Here is an 18,040-nt window from a genome sequence, read left to right on the forward strand (position 1 = left end):
GACTGCCATTTATTTTAATGGACGGACCCCACCCCGCACGTTGCCTTGCTCTCAAGGAGGCGGAGTCTATAATATCGCCGCACGCGGTGGAAGCCAAAAGACTGCAAAGGGGAATGGCACTTGTAGGATAGAGAGTGAGAAGTCGAACGAACGAGGAGGGTCCTTAGTATTATAATGTGCAAGAATAGGCACCAAATATGGTGATGAAGTGAAGTGAGGGACTAAGCCGATTCTGGAGAGATAACGAGGACGCGTTTGCCTCAGCTTTCTTTGCATGTATGCTTGGCATATTTTGCATTTGGCGGCGAATCGAAAGTGTGCTCGATTTGTTGTTGAATATGCCTTTAGTAGCGCCGAGTTGCCTGCCTTGCCTGCCCCTGACACACTCTTTACTCTACGCCATCGCCCTCGCCCTCGCCCTCTACTGGTTGGTTCTCTGCCGCTGCTGTTTGCTGTCCACAAACCAAACCAAGTTCAAGCGGACGGCAGCAACAAGAAGAGATGAACGCGGCTCTTGGCTCTGCTGCCACGCCAAGCGGTTTTTACTCCCGGTGCCAAGACAACAGCATATCCGTCGCGAGTTGCCCAGTTGTGGCTCCATATGCGCCATTGCGATACTTTTCGTCCACATCTGCGCTCGAGCCGTGACCAAATTCTTAATTCTTGCATCGCGTACAAGAGCAGACGACTGTCCCGCCGTCGCGCGTCTCCGCCTGACGCTTCAAGTTTTCTTCCACCCTCCCCCCCCGGTTGCTTAAAGGGACGATTCCATATTCGCCTGGTTATTACTCGACACTTCCCCTCAGCTGCCAATCTGGCGACTCACGCAAATCCGTCGCTGCCCCACCTCTACCCGGCCCTGCCTCGCATGATGTCCTCTGTAGCGCCCGCACCGTACCTCTACCATCTGCCCCCAACATCGTCCTCGTCCGCCGGTTATCCTGCCATTCCCTCTCTCATCGTCGAATCCCACACAGCTCCGTCGTCCGTCAGCAGCGGATACGTCGCTGCGAGTGCGTCAACCACTTCTCCGACCTCGTCGACCACGTCGTCAGTGTCGACCACTTCTTCTGGAGGCCGCCTCTCAAATGCATCCTCCTACTCGTCCGCTTCGAACTCACCGACATATAAGACCCACGGCCTCTCGTCTGCGCCTCCCCCAGCGCCTATTCCGCGGCACAACTCGTTCAGCGGTCCGTCCTCGACCGCCACCGCCAACGCCGCAGTTCCGAGAGGCGTTCCATCAAAGGACGCGGTCTCAGACTCAACCGGCCTGGTGTGCCAGTGGGCCGCCTGCGGTGACCGTTTCGACAACGCAGAAGACCTCTACAACCACCTGTGCGACTTCCACGTCGGCCGCAAGTCCACAAACAACCTCTGTCTGACGTGTTCATGGGCCAACTGCCGAACGTCCACCGTCAAGCGCGATCACATCACGTCCCACTTGCGCGTCCATGTTCCGCTCAAGCCCCACCGGTGCGATTTCTGCTCAAAGCCGTTCAAGCGTCCCCAGGATCTGAAGAAGCACGTCAAGACTCATGCCGATGATTCCGTCTTCCTTGCCCCTGACGATTCATCCCGGCATAGACTGCATCCTCAGCACGCTTGGAAGTCATCTCGCGAAAACCCGGCCTCTACTGGCGACGACCACCCGCAATACTCGGTCCCGCTTGCTGGATTGAACTACACGCACCACACAGTGCCAACCGTTGACTCTGCATCCCAGTACCACTTGTCGCACCAAGACACCTCATCCATGTATTATCCCCCTCCACTGCCACCGCCACCGCCACAGCAGCAGCAGCAGCAGGCATCGTATGGATACAGCGGCATGCATGATGCACAGACCGGTCAGTTTAACCCACCCCATCATCCAGCGGTCAGTCATCCTGACTTACCACGATCAAAACGTGCCCTTGACGCGGCCAACGATTTTTTTGAGGACATCAAGCGCCACAAGGTCGCGCCAGTGTACGCCCAGGACATGGCGTCGCGACTGTCTGCTCTCGAGGCACTTGTCGGCGTCACGCCGCCATCGACAGACTACATGTCGTCCGCTGCCGCTGCCGCTTCCGCCGGCTACCACGTCCCACCACAAGCGCACTACCCGGCACCGCAGTCGATCTCGCATCCACCGCCGCAACTCCAGCCCCCGCATACAACTCTGCCGGCGTTACGAACTAAGCAGGACATGCTTGAGACTGACCACTTTCTGACCCAGCTCAGTTCAAGCATATATCACGCGCCCCTGCATGCCACCGCGCCTTCATACCCTGCCCCTCAGCACCAGTCCTACCACCCAACTGCAGCGCAGCAGCCACCGCCCCAAACCGCGCCATTCACGCCCATCAACGCGGCAGAGTCACATGCGCAGCACCAATCCGCACATGTCGCTGCGTCTCAGCCAGGGCACTACTCGCACGTGGCGCCGGTAATGGCATCCAGCACAGGAATCTACCCGTCCCTGCCGGCAGTCGCCCTCGGTGCGTCCTACCATTCTCCGCAGTCTCACCCCGCTCTCGCAAGCCGCTTCGACACCGACCCAACTCGCCGATTCAGCGTCGGTACCCTGCAGAAGAGCGCAGTACCGGTCGAGGATGTCGACAGTCTTGTTGAGCAGGTAAATGTCAAGCTCGTACTCGATGACCAGAACGAGACCAAGCGAGAAGTCACTGCTAGCTCTGCTTCAGGCGCGGCGGCGGAACGACAGAGGAAGATGCATTTACTTGTTATTGAACGGCTGCGGATGTTGATTGGTAGTGTACGAGTGACTATATGATCAAGCTGCGAGATTTCAGTCTGTCTTACACGTTCGGTTTTGTATTACTATTGCGGCGTGGGATTTGTCATAAACAGTAGTAAAATCCCGGTATTGTTTTATGTATGTGGTACGGTGTTGGCAACGGAATTATTTTGTCATGGACTTGGCAGGCTGGTGGTACAAGATTTATTAGTAGTTATTTATCGAGTATCAAGAGATTTTGTATTATTTTTCTATTTTGTTATCATTTGTGGATTTCTTTTATTTACATGTATTTAAGTCGTAATGTGATTTTTTGACAGTATTAAACAACCAATCGTTGACACTCACTCGTAAATTTAGAATCCAATCGTAACAAATTTCAGTACTTATTATGAACTAATAAACACAATCCACAATTTCTTAAATGCATGAACACACAACAACATCACAAGACACGATCTCTCTCCTGTCTCTTCCAACAACTCATCTCGTTCACCAGCCATTAAGGAGCCAACAAATCAGCCGGAAATTGATTGAACAGCACCTGCTCGACAATTTCTTCCTCGCCTTTTCCAAAACTCACCCGAAGCCGCAACCGGACCTGCGCGCCGACACTCGCGCTCACGCGCACTGCCTGGCTAGCGCTCTCGCCCGGCGCCAGATCAGCTTTGGAAATTGGACGGAGTTCGACGTGTTGGGTTTTCGGGACGGCAACTTGGAAGGTTATGTGACTAAGTGGGATGCTCCCTGTGTTTGTGAATGACGCGAACACGTTGACGACACCGGCCGGTGTCGTTCCGTCTCGGATCGGCTGAAGTGTCAAGGTCAAGCCGTTTTGGGCGTAGGCTGGGTACGCGGGATATGTCTGCCCGCTCGCAGGATTAGTCGCGGGTGGATTCAAACCTGTTTGCGTCACCGTCGGGGATGACATCTGCATCGGCAGCGAAACGTGAGCTGATGCCGATGATGACGAAGCCTCCGTGCTGAACAAGCCGAGAATGTCGTTTATGCTCTGCTGCTGGCCGTTCGCCTGCGGTTGTGCACTCGCCGTTGATGGACTACCGCCAAATACATCTGCGAGGAGATCAGATGTCTTGCCGTTCGTCTTGCCGTTCATTTGGCCGTTCGTCGGTGAAGGCGATGTAGGAAGGGATGGGAAATTGCCTCCGCCGAGCGCTATGGAGAGTAGATCCCCGTTCGCGGGCGCAACTACTGACGATTGCGGCACGTCGTCGATGCCGCCGCTCATTAAGTCTAGCAGTATCTGCACGTCATTAGCACTATCGCACAGCAAAACAACAAAATATCATACATCAGTCTCGCTCTTCGGCTGTGACGCAATGGGCGGCACACTCTTTATAGCCTTCTTTTCGAGCTGCAATTTTCGATCCTCCCGAATAACAGCTGCCGGCATCTTCTCAAGAACACCCCGTCTAATCTCGTCGAAGCCAAACAACTCCGCGTACTCCACCGCTCGCTGCTGAATCTCAACGTCTAGCGCCGTCGTCTGTGACATAATTAACCGACGGATCCGCTCAATCTGGCTTGGATCCGACATCCGAGTGGAAAGCTTTACTAGTGCGTCTAAAACGTATTCCTGCACAGTTTGGGTCGCATACGTACTATATAGCAAGCCCTCGAATATCTGCACAATGTCGGATTCTTTGACTTCTAACGTCGTTTCCTCATCCTCAAAAGTACCCGCCTTCAACAGCTCGTCGCCATATTCACCAATTACCCACGCGCCCGCCAAAGTTAATCCCTCTTGCGTAATATCAGACCGTAGCAACGAATACAGCTTCTGCACGGTGTACAACTGCATATTAGATGTATTCGACACAAGCGCAATGAACTGCGAAATGATTTGCTCGGAAACATAATTTCCAGCAAGTTTGAGTACCCTCAGCACTGTGTCAATGTGCCAGCGCTTGTTAGGCGCATACTTGTCCGCCGCGACGCATATCTGAACCGTCATGTTTGCCTTGAACTCCGTGTCCGCTGTTTCCAAAAACACGAGCAATTCACGCACGAGTACTCGGACGTTCTGGTCATTGATCAAATCGAACGAGAGATCGAGCGCACGTCGGCGGATAGATATGTCCGCGTCATGAAGGCATTCTAGAATTGTGTTGCGATGTCGCTGCACAGCGTTCGGTTCGAGCTCGACCACCTTCGACAAAGTGTTCAAGCCCACGTACTTCACGTTGTTGTCCTTATTACCCAAGAACCGACCAAGAATGTTGATCCCGAGGACACGGAGCCCGCTGTCAGCGTCGATGTCTAGGATAGTAAGCACAGCCTCGTACAGGATCGCGTTGCCAACGTTTTTGGAGGAGTCTGTGTTGGTGGCAATTTGCGCAAGGATGTCGTTCATCTGTTCAGTCGCCGATTGGTCGCCACGGCCTAGGACCCGCAAAAGTCGGAGTATTTTGACTTGAAGGAAAGGATCCGAGATGCCGGCTACATCGTGTTCAGGAGCGTAGCCGGATGTCGTTAGCGACTTCAGTTGTCGAACAAGAGAGGGAATGAACTACAGTGTATTAGTAGAATATTTAGCTGCTTAATCCATTGAATATTTTACCTGTCTGAATTGAGGAATCAAAGTGGGTTGTTCGACACATAAATCGTAAACAAGAGTCATTCCGCAGATCAGCACGCCATGGTGGTGATCGCCTAGTAACGACTTCGCCTTGTCGACAAACCGTTCCTCCAACTCCGGCACCTTTCGAATAATCCTCATTGCACACAATGCCGCTTTTTTTCGCAAGTATGGATTCTGAGTGACCACGAGTTTCTCGACGTCCGTAAACAGATCGCGTGCCATTTCCTGCGAGGCGATATTACCCAGCGTGCACAGTGCCAATGCCACAACATACTGATTTGGATGATTCAAGTCACTATCACATCAATCAGCATCCCACTCCACAAGATCACCCAGATCGCTCACTTTTTCAATGAATTCGTAACAAGAGTTAACACCTCCTGATTCTCATCCAATAGTAACATGGTCCCCAAGTACCCGAGCCGCTTATCCGAGAACTTGCTCGTTGCTAGCAGCTTCAAACACTCAATCTGTCCGAAATGCGTTCGCTCGCCAAGTGTGAACAGGTACAGCAGCTTAGCTATATTCTGCCGCCGTAAATTCGTATCTGTGAAGTCCTCGCGGAAGGACGTACGAATCGCGGCAGACTCTTTCTGGATCACGGCGCGTTCGTCGGCCATCGTTTTGGCGGCGCGCACGGACTTGATAAATGACTTGAGAGATGACATCGCGTTTAATTCAGATGTATGGCTGTGGTTATGGGCGTCGGAATGGTGTTGTTGCCCAACTAACTGGGTCAAGAGTCCACCCGGGAAGCAGATAACACAATGCTTCTCAAGATCAAGAGACGAAAAGACCTAAACCTATGCTTGGACGGATCTCATCAGATTGCCTGACCGGTAATGCTGATGTTGAGAGCCGGTCGAAGTAGATGGATAGTACTTCAGGTATGTTTTGTGGAAGTTATTGCAGCCACTCAGGCTCGCAAGTAGGTAAGGGACGCGCTTTTGGACGGGCGCGCAGCTGTGGGCACAGCCGCAGATATGTTCCCGGCACCAACGGCAAATCGTCTCATGGCAATAAATATTTAACAGAAATAAATATTCCGCACTGACACGTTGCGATAAATGATTGGCCTTTAATTGGCCCTTATAGATCCATAGATAGATATGGTGCAAATAGAGGGACCGGGTGTACAAGAATATGTTTCGTCTATTCCACCCATAAATTCATCATCAATGGGACCATCACAATATACAATATACCTTTAATAGACAATATAGCATCCTCATCTATTCCATCACGTATCCCATGATTACCTCACAATAAAAACAAAGTTAAAAGCCGTAATTCGATAAGGATAATAACTGGCAAACTAAACAAATAAATAAAGAGACATAAGTATACAAATACATCCCAAATGCAATTACACCTGCTGAAACTGAGAGTAGTGTGATTTAACCTAGCAATACTAAAAAGATCCGAACAACTATAGAAAATGGGTAACGAAAGAACAAGAGAGGACAAGCATAAGATGTAACCCAAGACATAAACGCACACTACTGCTATATAGCAAACAAACCAACTTTTGTTCTTCCGTGAAAGCAAGCATAACACCGCACCGATCTTTTGCAATTTTAATGTGATTATTTTCAGAGTCTGTAATTTAATGTGTGGTGTGCCCTCGGTGGTACTTCAGACCGTTTAAGTTCTTGTACCGCTTGCCGCAGACTTCGCATCGGTATGGCTTGTCCTTTTCTAATCCTGGATAATCCGGATACGGGAATTCGTTATCGGGCGAAATAACTGTCAACGTCCCGTCTTCGTTCTGACGTAAAACTTGATTTTGATGACCATGCTACATGATAATGTATTAGTAAGTAATAAAGCTCGGAGTTTTGGACCCAAACTTACTTGTCTGTGGTATTTCAAACCATTTTGATTCTTGTATGCCTTCTCGCATCCAATGACTGGGCACTTATATGGCTTGTCGTCCCCTTGGTGATCCATAACATACAAATGCCTGGCCGGGTCGTCTATACACATTTCGTCCTCTTCCTCGTCCATCATCATAGGTGTCCCTGCATCCGATGGCTCAGGTGATAGAAACACTTCATTCGTAGACACTGCCTCAAATACCTGCATTGGCCGTGAATTATAATAGATTGGCTCTGGTGGCGGCGAGGGCGAAATGTGAGCCTCTTCGTAATGCTGTAGAAGATCGTGAAGCGTGGGTAAGCGTTCGCCACAGCAGTTGTAGTCACGACAAAAGTTAGCCTCGAGCTTTGTGAGATACGATCCAGAATTAAATGATGGCGACATATTAGACATGTTCACTGATGTGCTGAAATTAAGTCCGTTTGCTATGTTAGTTTGGCTGCCTACGAAAGGCGAGTTGCTCATCATCATAACCCTATATGGTACCGTCAGCATAAACAGGGATCTCAGAAGAACACAACTCGCACAGCAAGATAAAAAGCAAGCATAAAGCAAGGAAAACAGCGCAGTCCATTGGGATACAATGCCCATATTGAGTAAGCTTTGCCGGTCGGTATGGAGTAATCAGAGCCTGATCTTCATGTCGAAACATGAAACAAGCGGTGACATCTATCACAACCGAGACCGACGCAAATATAAATTCTCAGTCACGCTGCAACGTAGCATTGTACTGTCAGACTAATTACGTCTGCGAGGCCATGGGACGCCGCGTTGATGGCGATGCCATCTGACAATCGCTGTCGGCATTGTCACTTCCACATCCAGGCACCAACGCAGGCTGCACAGCTCACAAGTACCAACAATATTCCGACAAACAACAACTTTGGGTAGGCCATAAAAGAGGCACTGCAAGATATACACGAATGCAAACTACTTACTCATCTTTGAGCCATGAGCCGACACTGATACCTCCCCATGAGATACCGCCCATACCCTGCGAGTGGGCCACGGACTCTCTACGGAATCGATGGTGCTGGTGCTGCGGTCGCTGGTACGATATGTCGATAGGTGCCGGCATCGTTTGTATTACTTCCGTTGTCGGTTTCGATACGTATTATTGAGGGACGGGTGAAATCCAAAAGTTATGTATAACGAGAAAGAGCAAATGATGAGCCTGTGATGATGGCGGAGCGGCAACGGTGGCATACAGAGACAAATCCACCCTACCCTATCCTAATATGGAAAGCTCTTCAATGCCTGACACAAAAGCGCACCAGTTAAGTCTTCAAGTGCACAGCCGTTGAGGAAAATGTACACTACCATAATTGTGGCATTTTGATGCATTTAAACCATATATTCAACCTAGTCGACTTCTCTGATACGCCTGGGCCAGACCGAAGATACAAAAGTTACCCTGCCGACGGCCGCATCGGCTACGTCTATGTCTCCAATTCGTAGATAGTTGTGAGATATCAATATCAAATTATCCTAACTACTCCATCACAACCTCTTTCTTGGCCGCTGATCGCAATGGATTTCGCACCGTATCAGAGCGAAGAACCCTCCGCTTCGCGCCCCGGTCAGGGTGGTTCTGGAGGTTACACACCGCCTCCTTTCCCTGCTTCCAGCTCGACTGCATCCCCCCCACCGCCAATGTATTCAGCATCTCCTAACGCCTACGCAGGTGGTTCATCTTCAGCTTATGGCCCTCCAGCTGAAGAGCAACAGAATCCAGTGAACCAATATGAGACTAGTATACCACTCAGGTGAGCAATTATACTTATCAAGTTGGCATGGTGGCTTGTGCTTTAACGATTAAATGCCACCTGGGAGCGTTGCATTAACAATTGATTTCAGATTAGATTATGAGTCCCTTATTGTGTACGCTGCTCTTCCTCCCGTTGGTTCCGTTGCGCTGCTGATCTTCGAAACGAAGAACGACTACATTCGGTACGATACTAGTATTGAGTTAAAGTTGCAGCATCTTCGTGGTTACTGACAATTTTTGATATAGTTTCCACGCGTGGCAGGCGTCTCTATTATTCACTCCTCTATTCATTCTCTTCATAATCCTCTCATTCTCTACCGTTCTTTCATATCTTGTTCTCGCAGTTTATATTGTTTTTGCGCTGTACATGGCATACCGCGCATACAGAGATTCGTCTAGTCTCGAGAGACTTGAGCTGCCAGTTATAGGTCGTCTGGCATCAGATTGGGTCGATTCGGAGTGATTCTAACTTGTATATTGTAAAAAGAATCAACGGATACGAAATTTGCGATTGCTGTACCGTGGAATGATAGATTTAGTAGGTCTGGAGAGTTGTTAAGGACTGACATAGGACGTTTCGTAATAATTTGGTGCCGGTATGGTCGCACTCATTTTTGTTAATTTTTAGCATTGAATACCAATGCACTTGACTTGAAAGTGGTCATGAGGTAATAACGAGAATATGGGAACAGCAGAGCCGATTGCCGATTATATTATATTATTCCGGATGGATGGGATTCGTTTTATAAGCAGGATGCTGTTACATAGGGGCGATGGAGTACATTTGTAATCGTTTTCTTCTTTTTTCTAAGTGTACCAACTTCTTCATCTTTCACTTTAATGCAATTCGTCCCTAGATCTTTTTGTACTATTATCTACAGTTCAGGGAATGTCCCCAAACCTCTGCCTTGCAAGCTCCTTAAGCATATCTATGGTCTTCTCCTCTCTCGTGTGCATCTCTTCCCATCTCTTTCTCCGTTCGGCGTCCTTCTCCCTATAAAATGCCTCTCTTTTCTCCTTCTTAATTCTTTCTTTCTCTACCTTGCGGGCCGCTATTTCGCTCATTTTGTTAGAAGATCCACCACCGACAGCTCCATCGAACAACTCATCGTCGCCAACCTCATCAACTCCTCCTGGTGACTGTGCCCGGATATACTCCCTACGCGTTTGGTTCTCTAGTTGCCTCTTCTCAATTTTTCTGTCTCTTGGACCCGATGGCTCATTTGCACCTCCTGATAGTAAGTTTTCAGCAGCGCCGGTGTAATGTACTTCTGATTCGCGCATTGAAAGCATTCGTGCCGATCGCATAGCTTCCAACGACTCAGCATGCAGCTCTGAATTCATAAGCTGTATGTCAGCCGCAGAGGGTAGTGTAGGACCTTTCCTAGGTCTGGATAGTGGAGGGATACTTGAAATATTACGTTCTGTGTCTTTTGACTCAGAATGCGATTGAGAAGGAGATTGAGTGGACAATTTGGAAAATGCAGGTGCTTCAACCCATTCACCCTCATCACCATCATCATCATCGTCCTCGCCGCGGCTTGCTGCTGACAGCCGCGTCATCTCCTTCGACCATGATTCTGTATTTCGATTTGACTGACGAGATTTGGCATCACTGTCCGGAGGTCTCAAATGCCGACTTTGCTCATACCCACTTCGCGCACCCTTAGTCGAACCGTAGTGTATCCGCGTTGAATGTATTTTGCGTCTATCATCATAGTCCTCGTTATAGTTACTGCGACTGGAATGTTTTCTTTTGGTATTGGTGTCGAGTAGATCCTGTCTTGCTTCCTGACGTCTTCCCATATGCCGAGCACCTGCTTCCAACTCATCAGCAACGCTTTCCAGCCACCGATCCCCGGAGGACATAAAGTCATCTTTAGATGACGTTGAACTTGTGATCCTTGACATTATCGGGCGTAAGTTGTAAGACTGAGGTGACAGGATCGATGTTGCAATCTGACATACGAGAGACGAAATCTGACAAAATGTGTTTTCCCGCGGGGCAGATATTGTCCCCGAAATACGTTGCAATGGTATACAAATGCTGTTGAGAGTGTAAATATACCGCAATATTTAAACTGGGGAGCATTTAAATGCTGTCGTGAGCCGCAGATGCTATTGCATCGTCCGGATCCGCGGGTAATACCGCACCAACTCAATCGCCTATCACCTATTTCACATTGTTTTCTGTTACGCAAAAAATTTTGGCCACGGGAGACATATACATCAGTTAACAATCCTGTCCTACGATTTGATTTTGTTGCATAATCGCCGACCAGCTGGAAATCAGCTCTTAAATTACGACGCGGCTTCGGCGGCATACTAGGAGCCACGGCGACATCTGCCAGGAATCATCACAATGTCAACCACAAAAGGTGAAGGAGTAAAGCTGATTCCGGTGTCTTTGAAGGAGGCGGCTTTGGACAGTCCGTCTTTTCGAACGGCAGCATGGCATATTCATGAGCAGGTCGATGCTGTCGAGCGCTGGATTGATCTCTATGTCAAAGCCGGGCACCGTCTTAGTAATGACGCGGATAGTATGCAAGAAACTATAAACATGCTACTTGGACGATCGTTTCCGACATTTATTACCGAGAATATTATTGATCATGACTATACACTCACGGCAATGATGTCATATTCGGAGGGATTGCGGATATTTTGGTCTAATTTCATCAAGTGCGTCAAAGGCATGGAGAAGAATGTCATTGAACAACTAGAGATCTTACATCGAAAGGAGATTAGACAATACAAGGTACTGACCTGTAAACGGTAATGGGCGTTACGCTGACAGCAGTAGGACATCAAAAGAATATTTGATTCAGCGCAATCAAGATTCGACACACTTGTATCTCGATACGCGTCTCAATCGAAAACTAAAGAACCGTCCGCACTTCGTGAAGACGCCTTTCAGCTATACGAAGCTCGGCGGCAATACGTAAAGACATCATTCGATCTATGTCTTGTTACTGTGTCATTGAAGCATGCCCTCGACCGCACTATCATTCAGGCATTCTCAGATCAGTGGCTGATGTTTGGACATGACATCAACGAGACCAGTAACAGCCCATATTCCGGCATTGCTGATGATTTACGACGAATCCGGAAATGGAGTGACCAGATGAAGGCTCCGATGAAGATACTCTTTAAAGAGCTCAGCATGACACGACGAGATCTCGAGGGATTGGTTCTGTATGAGATCTCACCTCCAAGAGAGCTATCAGAATATTCGGCTTGGACAGTCTCGAATCCAGCAGTAGTGATGGACAAAACTGGAAGTCCGTCGATGCCTGGTAGTTCTATGTCAAACGAACGCGCGTCAGTCATCGATACACACGCCGTGGACTCAGAGAAACATGGATGGCTGTTTTTGAGAACATATGTCGGAAAACCAACCAGACAAGTATGGGTTCGCCGATGGGTATTTGTGAAAGATGGGATATTTGGTTGGCTAGTTCAGTCACCAAGTAGGACTTATGTGGAGGAAAGCGATAAGATTGGCGTGTTGCTGTGTAACGTTAAACCATCAACTGCCGAAGATCGGAGATTCTGTTTCGAGGTTACTACCAAGGAGTAAGTAGTTATTTCAAATATTTATTAGTCAAGGCTAATGTTTACTAGCACAACAATCATGTTCCAAGCAGAGAGCCAAAGGGATCTCGCGTCTTGGCTCGGTATATTCGAGATTGCGAAACGCAAGGCATTAGAGTCTTCCAATGTCGCCGACACTGATATGGCTTTTGCCCTAATCCCCCCTCTACCCGAGTTTGCATCCACAGTTCAGACTTCGGCAGATACAGAACTAAGTCATGAGCGACATGAATCTCTTCCTGTGCATGCACGAACGTCCTTGGATTTAAACCGGGCGGCCACTAAAAGAGCCAACGCACCAGCTCCCACTTTGCAGGCACTCATAACGGCCGGACAGTCGATCGCTGGCCAGCATGCTCCTCAAAACTTTATAAGTGGAGCCGATAGGTTATTTGATGAGATTGTGCCACCGTTGACATCATTGGCCCCAACGACCCTGGCCAATAATCCTTTGGCAACGTCAATGACGAAGACCGCTATTGTCGCTCATGCAACAATACCTCCGGTTCACTTCCCAAACGGTCTTACTGCCAATATATGGGGAAGTGTGGTATGTTTCTAACTTAAAAATCTTTTGTACGAGGCTAATGTATATAGAATTGGGCTGCGCGCCAGGAGCTAGATGATGATTCGTCAAAGGAGAATGACAAGAAAGCCGAATTAAATACGGTAGTATCCCCGCTAGTGGTTGTCGAACCGCCCCAAGAAGAAGGTAGCATGTCACCAATCGTTCTTCAACAGTTATATGACAACAGAACATATCCTAGTTTCTACCCATACGAACTGAAAGTCCAAGATGCGCAACTGAGATCAATATTTCCAGATATCAGCTTGGATGAGAATGTGGTGATGGTTTTCCGTGGCGTTTGGAATGCCAAAACTTCGCACGAATTCTCGGGTCGTGCTTACGTGACGCAGAAGCGGGTCTATATGTACGCAAATAATGGAGACATGATATTCATCCGCCGCAGGTCCCTAGGGGATATTCTATCAGTACGCGGTGAATCAAATCAGAATTTTGATTCTTTCTATATTGACTTCAAGGACGATGATGAGATGTCCTCAAAGACTTACCTGGATTCGGGCCGTTTAATACAGTATCGACTCCAGCTGTTGATCGACAATTTCAACAGTCGCGCTCCTCTAGAATTGGAAGCCCTACTACAGAAATTAAGGGAGGCGAAGGTCACTGCGAGCGGATCATTGTCCGATGGATGGGACGATGTGCCAACCCCTCTTGCCGAAGATGACAACGCAGATCCATTCGCTGTAGCAACTCGTGACAGGCCGATTGCGTTAGATCGAGGCTTGTTGTCCCCTGCTAAACAGCTTCCAGAACGAAATGTGAGGACCAAGCTAAAGCTTCCCGATCAACCAGTAGAGTACGATCTCTCGAAGACAATGGATAGGCAAGTTTACTCGCAAGAATTTGATATTTCAGCAAAAGCTCTTTTCCATCTTCTATTCGGCGACAAGTCACTTATATTTCAGAGCTTGTACTACGGTAGCGGTGCCGTAAATGTTCACCAGAGTCCGTGGATCCGTCTCAGCGGACGGAATATGGAGCGCGAGTTCTCATTCGAGACAGCGTCGACTATCGTAAGAGGATGGTCTCGGAAGCAAAACATCCGATGTTTTCAGAAAATTGAACGAATGGAAGACTACCTTCTTTACGTTGTGGCCGATACTCATACGCCTTGGAATCTGCCGTCTGCCGACCTCTATTCGCAGATTAATCGATATGTTATATCATACATGTCCAAGTCTAGCTGTAAGCTTAGTATATGGAGTAGCACGGAATGGACAATATCGAGCCCCCTTGTAAATGGTACTGAGTTCTTATTGTTGTCTGTGGATATCTCGTCTAACTTGCCTTCTAGCGTTCGTGCAAGGTCCAGCACTAGATGATTTAGCGGGCGACGCAGAAACGCTGGGAATGCTTATTAATTCCGATGTACGTAAACTTGGAGTACAGGGACGTACTAGCAAGTCGATTCAGCTATATGGACAAGTGGGCAAGTCAACAGCGCCATTGCAGATGACTCTAAAGGGCCGCGAGATCCTTCCTCTACAAGATAAAGGACGACGAATGATTCTGTTTTCTCGACGGTCTTTCGTATACCTGGTGTTTAAGAGTGTCTACAGGCTATTGGAATTAGGAATTTCGAACATCCTCGTGATTCTCTTCCGTGCGTCACAGAGTGCTCTGTCTTTCGCGGACGGGCATTTGCTACTTCTTGCCATTGCGATCGGGTCAGTCGTCCTAAATATTTTCCTTGGCACACGATCGACCGTGGCATTTTGGACTGAACGACGAGCATACAATACTCTGAATCAGATTGGAGTGCGACCGAATGGAATTCTTGCTAAAGCTGTGTATTTAAAAGATTTAAACGATTACATCAGCGACGGAACAGAATTGGCTGTGAATCCAGCTGGCTCTTGGTAGGTTATTTTGTGGGCAATCTTGCATGAAGTATGCTGATGGCGATATTGAAGCTATTCCAAATTCCGAAGTCTGAGCGAATTTCTTACTCCTGATTCACCGATCGAGTTTGTTGACTCATCTTACACGAATGACATAACCCAAGAGGTCGCGCGTCGAGTTTGGATAGCACGTCAGAAAGCAGGCATAGAGAGGCATCAACACATAGTCGCGCTTCGCGTCATCTCGAAGATGGAAGAAGAGCTCGTTTCCGCAGAGTGGTCGAACTGGTTACAATCTGAGCATATGCGCTGCGTCGAACTATTGTCACGGGAGACTTTGTTGAATAGAGACGCTGGGCTCAACGCCATGGTGCCCGGGACACCTGACGAAGGTAATATGAAGGTGAATGCAACTGACTGGGAGACAGTCATTCGCGAATACTGCCAAAGCTGCAACGACGAGTTCCATAATGGTCAGCGTGGACTGATCTAGACGAGAATTGACTTCAATTTGACGAGAATTGATGTAACATAAAATGCCGGTTGTGTTGACATTGTGTTTGCTTGCAGGTGCACCTCTTCTTGAATAAACAGTTTGCTGCATTAGGATGTTAGTGTTCCAGGGCGATGGGCAAGCTCGTAGTCTACAGTTGTCTATGTCATCCTATCCAAGGATGACATAGATCCAAGGATGACATAGGCAGGAGTACGACTCAAGCAAAGTTGTCAGATAATTACAAAGGTTACGATTGGAATCTATGTAGCACACTAGCAATGCTACACCACCAAATGTAAAGCATTAAATCAGGTATTGCTGCTGGTAAGCTTCGAGCTACCCGTTTTTGTCCACAGTCGCGATGATTGGCCTGGCACTGTCGCGAATATACGCAGAGAGCTTTCTTCGACCTTGCTCGAGTTTAATTGGATACCCTTTGTTACGCGTGTTACCAGCTCAGAAAGATCATGTTTGACTGAACTCTCTGAGGGAAAGAAACTGTCCGATTCGCAGGTCATTCAGTCTGGACATGTATAATTAGAACGCAAAGCTTTGGTCTAGTGGTGGTTTCAGAGCTGAATATTGCATTATCCCGCCACACGTAGCTTCTTCCCATAGCACTTACTGTACTTCCCGACTACTGACGTCAATAATTTGTCACCTAGAGGCTAAATTCCGGTAAGTGCCATGTCGTCTAATTTGGTTCACATCCTGTGCTTGCTGCACTACCAAGACTGGAGTGAGAATGGCAGTGGTGTTCATTGTTTACATTACACCAGAGCAGAACCTGAAACCGTATGCCGGTTTTCTAAATACTCGAGGTCAAGCGAGCAAGTACATTCACATAATGCACGGGGGTCGGCAATTAGCGGTGGCGCTTGAGCGCTTGGCAAGTGCACAGACATTTCTATAGGCACAGCCAATTGGTACTAGCGTGAGCTTAAATGGAACGTCTAGCCGCGAGAAGCCGCACCCTTCGTTGGTTGCTCTGCCGGTATTACCGCTGTCACGTGGACTTGACTAGGCGACAATCCACCACTAAACCCAAACTCACGAGTTAGTCGATATTCGAGACAGCAAGATGAAGCAAGTTTGTTGAAGCTTCAGTAATGCCAAGACTGAGATTATGGCCATCAATGGGAGCGACGGACCATAATCGAAATGACGAGTACACATGAGCAAATTTTAATTCGCTCAGATTCTAAGCTGAACCCGTTCTAGAAGGCAATCCAAAACAATGTGCTACATATATAGTGAGAGGCCCGTTGGTGCTGCACGTCCGTACGTCCGTGGATGTCGACGGTGTAAATCAGGAGTCCAGTATCTTTCTGTCGTAGAAGAATTGCTGCTGACGCGAGATGAGCATTCTGGTCCGCGATGAGCGTTGCAGCAAGTTGATCAAGAATATATATAATGATCTGAATTGCTGAATCTTTGTATCAAACCAACGTAATACTTTGATGCTGATCACTTGCAAACAATACCGACGGTTCTCTCACGCCACCCGGTGATATATTGATATGCTTTCATATGAACCAGTTCGTGCGCTTACAACTCCAGAGAAAGGTCACCTTGTACTGCCGGTCATCGACTCAGTCAGTCGACATCGGAATCCGGTACGGAAATAATTCGCTAATCGGCCGGTGCGCTTTGGACATCTGCAGGCGAGGGACATAAGTAGCTGATCTGTGCGCATGTTGCCTTAATGGGACTCTAACTTAATCTAGAAACATTGAAGTTTGTTCGCGTGGACAACGCGTAATTAAGCGTGTAGCTCCAATATTTTTCGTAGATTTTGTAACTCAACTTATATGACTTAATACATATATTCCCAGATACCAGAGTAGATTCAGAGTAGATTGTATTTTCGTCTGCAATATGTATTCGCATTAGAAGTTATAGTTATCAGTTTATAAGCCAGAAGATTTTTGCGCCTATGAAAATACAGACGGATTCTCAAACCTGGTCTGCATCATAAATCCTTGCCTCAGTGACGATCGACGGACCTTATTTCCTTACTAAGCGCCATTATGACATCGTCTGACTATTGGAACTACCAACCGCCGTTCAATCAATATCGGCACGAGTTAGCAGCGGATGTTCACACCATGTCGTCACGTCCGGGAGCCGACATTGTAATTGCCAGGTCGACAGGAAGTGTGATCCGCCACACGCGACCCAGAGAGTCTCGCAATCAGGTCCGGAACCACGTGCTGAAATCAACCAGCAAAAATCTCACTTGTGTCAGAACACCATTAACCTATCAATGAACCCAGCAAGTAGAAGGATCGAATAGCGAGATGATGGGATCGTAATACCTCGAGCCTCTTTGGATAAAGGGTACGTGCTCGACCCAAAATGATTATACAATAATTGCATTACACCGTCGCCATATGGATTAGAATGTATCAATCGCCACTCGTGATGTGACGAGGTCGGTACATGCCGAGCGAGCCGACGCCGAGATGTGCGGCGCGTATCAACTTCTAAAGGTATTTTCTCTCCACTCTTGGTACTAGAAGGCATTTGGCA

The 18,040-nt window shown here is 48.1% G+C and overlaps 6 protein-coding genes across 6 annotated transcripts; 3 read left to right on the top strand and 3 right to left on the bottom strand.

Annotated features, from left to right (window-relative positions):
* The first annotated feature begins 298 nt into the window (after nucleotides 1-298).
* Nucleotides 299-3,070, top strand: V1508DRAFT_412751 (uncharacterized protein). The gene has a single exon (XM_066939669.1). The coding sequence runs from the start codon at nucleotides 602-604 to the stop codon at nucleotides 2,777-2,779; it is 2,178 nt and encodes a 725-aa protein (XP_066797477.1). The 5' UTR covers nucleotides 299-601; the 3' UTR covers nucleotides 2,780-3,070.
* On the bottom strand, nucleotides 2,988-6,257 carry V1508DRAFT_412752 (adaptin N terminal region-domain-containing protein). The gene is made up of 4 exons (XM_066939670.1): nucleotides 5,691-6,257; nucleotides 5,325-5,640; nucleotides 4,056-5,273; nucleotides 2,988-4,007 (listed from the first exon to the last, which is right to left on the bottom strand). The coding sequence occupies exons 1-4, from the start codon at nucleotides 6,011-6,013 to the stop codon at nucleotides 3,246-3,248; spliced, it is 2,619 nt and encodes an 872-aa protein (XP_066797478.1). The 5' UTR covers nucleotides 6,014-6,257; the 3' UTR covers nucleotides 2,988-3,245.
* Nucleotides 6,258-6,457: 200 nt separating this feature from the next.
* V1508DRAFT_412753 (uncharacterized protein) lies at nucleotides 6,458-8,411 on the bottom strand. The gene is made up of 3 exons (XM_066939671.1): nucleotides 8,162-8,411; nucleotides 7,200-7,698; nucleotides 6,458-7,143 (listed from the first exon to the last, which is right to left on the bottom strand). The coding sequence occupies exons 1-3, from the start codon at nucleotides 8,299-8,301 to the stop codon at nucleotides 6,952-6,954; spliced, it is 831 nt and encodes a 276-aa protein (XP_066797479.1). The 5' UTR covers nucleotides 8,302-8,411; the 3' UTR covers nucleotides 6,458-6,951.
* Nucleotides 8,412-8,695: 284 nt separating this feature from the next.
* V1508DRAFT_412756 (uncharacterized protein) lies at nucleotides 8,696-9,935 on the top strand. The gene is made up of 3 exons (XM_066939672.1): nucleotides 8,696-8,989; nucleotides 9,081-9,173; nucleotides 9,238-9,935. The coding sequence occupies exons 1-3, from the start codon at nucleotides 8,754-8,756 to the stop codon at nucleotides 9,452-9,454; spliced, it is 546 nt and encodes a 181-aa protein (XP_066797480.1). The 5' UTR covers nucleotides 8,696-8,753; the 3' UTR covers nucleotides 9,455-9,935.
* V1508DRAFT_412757 (uncharacterized protein) lies at nucleotides 9,723-11,041 on the bottom strand. Its single transcript, XM_066939673.1, has one exon. It carries the CDS (start codon nucleotides 10,900-10,902, stop codon nucleotides 9,874-9,876), a length of 1,029 nt encoding a protein of 342 aa, XP_066797481.1. The 5' UTR covers nucleotides 10,903-11,041; the 3' UTR covers nucleotides 9,723-9,873.
* A 70-nt stretch (nucleotides 11,042-11,111) lies between these two features.
* Nucleotides 11,112-15,964, top strand: V1508DRAFT_437935 (uncharacterized protein). Its single transcript, XM_066942159.1, has 6 exons — nucleotides 11,112-11,749; nucleotides 11,795-12,567; nucleotides 12,616-13,135; nucleotides 13,183-14,413; nucleotides 14,466-15,030; nucleotides 15,085-15,964. The coding sequence occupies exons 1-6, from the start codon at nucleotides 11,354-11,356 to the stop codon at nucleotides 15,503-15,505; spliced, it is 3,906 nt and encodes a 1,301-aa protein (XP_066797482.1). The 5' UTR covers nucleotides 11,112-11,353; the 3' UTR covers nucleotides 15,506-15,964.
* The last annotated feature ends 2,076 nt before the right edge of the window (nucleotides 15,965-18,040 follow it).

Source organism: Lipomyces doorenjongii (genome assembly GCF_038497915.1).
Source record: "Lipomyces doorenjongii strain NRRL Y-27504 unplaced genomic scaffold V1508scaffold_10, whole genome shotgun sequence".
Taxonomy (NCBI): Eukaryota; Fungi; Ascomycota; class Lipomycetes; order Lipomycetales; family Lipomycetaceae; genus Lipomyces; species Lipomyces doorenjongii.

Excerpts from the sequence above, each read along its gene's own strand:
- V1508DRAFT_437935 (XM_066942159.1), top strand. The coding sequence starts at position 11,354 with ATGTCAACCACAAAAGGTGAAGGAGTAAAGCTGATTCCGGTGTCTTTG. Across the intron at positions 12,568-12,615 it reads TTCGAGGTTACTACCAAGGA|CACAACAATCATGTTCCAAG; the intron begins GTAAGTAGTTAT and ends AATGTTTACTAG. Across the intron at positions 13,136-13,182 it reads CCAATATATGGGGAAGTGTG|AATTGGGCTGCGCGCCAGGA; the intron begins GTATGTTTCTAA and ends TAATGTATATAG.
- V1508DRAFT_412753 (XM_066939671.1), bottom strand. The coding sequence starts at position 8,301 with ATGCCGGCACCTATCGACATATCGTACCAGCGACCGCAGCACCAGCAC. Across the intron at positions 7,699-8,161 it reads GGCTCATGGCTCAAAGATGA|GGTTATGATGATGAGCAACT; the intron begins GTAAGTAGTTTG and ends GGTACCATATAG. Across the intron at positions 7,144-7,199 it reads GTTTGAAATACCACAGACAA|CATGGTCATCAAAATCAAGT; the intron begins GTAAGTTTGGGT and ends ATTATCATGTAG.
- V1508DRAFT_412757 (XM_066939673.1), bottom strand. The coding sequence starts at position 10,902 with ATGTCAAGGATCACAAGTTCAACGTCATCTAAAGATGACTTTATGTCC.
- V1508DRAFT_412752 (XM_066939670.1), bottom strand. The coding sequence starts at position 6,013 with ATGTCATCTCTCAAGTCATTTATCAAGTCCGTGCGCGCCGCCAAAACG. Across the intron at positions 5,641-5,690 it reads GTTACGAATTCATTGAAAAA|TGACTTGAATCATCCAAATC; the intron begins GTGAGCGATCTG and ends TTGATGTGATAG. Across the intron at positions 4,008-4,055 it reads AGCCGAAGAGCGAGACTGAT|ATACTGCTAGACTTAATGAG; the intron begins GTATGATATTTT and ends AATGACGTGCAG.
- V1508DRAFT_412751 (XM_066939669.1), top strand. The coding sequence starts at position 602 with ATGCGCCATTGCGATACTTTTCGTCCACATCTGCGCTCGAGCCGTGAC.
- V1508DRAFT_412756 (XM_066939672.1), top strand. The coding sequence starts at position 8,754 with ATGGATTTCGCACCGTATCAGAGCGAAGAACCCTCCGCTTCGCGCCCC. Across the intron at positions 8,990-9,080 it reads GAGACTAGTATACCACTCAG|ATTAGATTATGAGTCCCTTA; the intron begins GTGAGCAATTAT and ends AATTGATTTCAG. Across the intron at positions 9,174-9,237 it reads ACGAAGAACGACTACATTCG|TTTCCACGCGTGGCAGGCGT; the intron begins GTACGATACTAG and ends TTTTTGATATAG.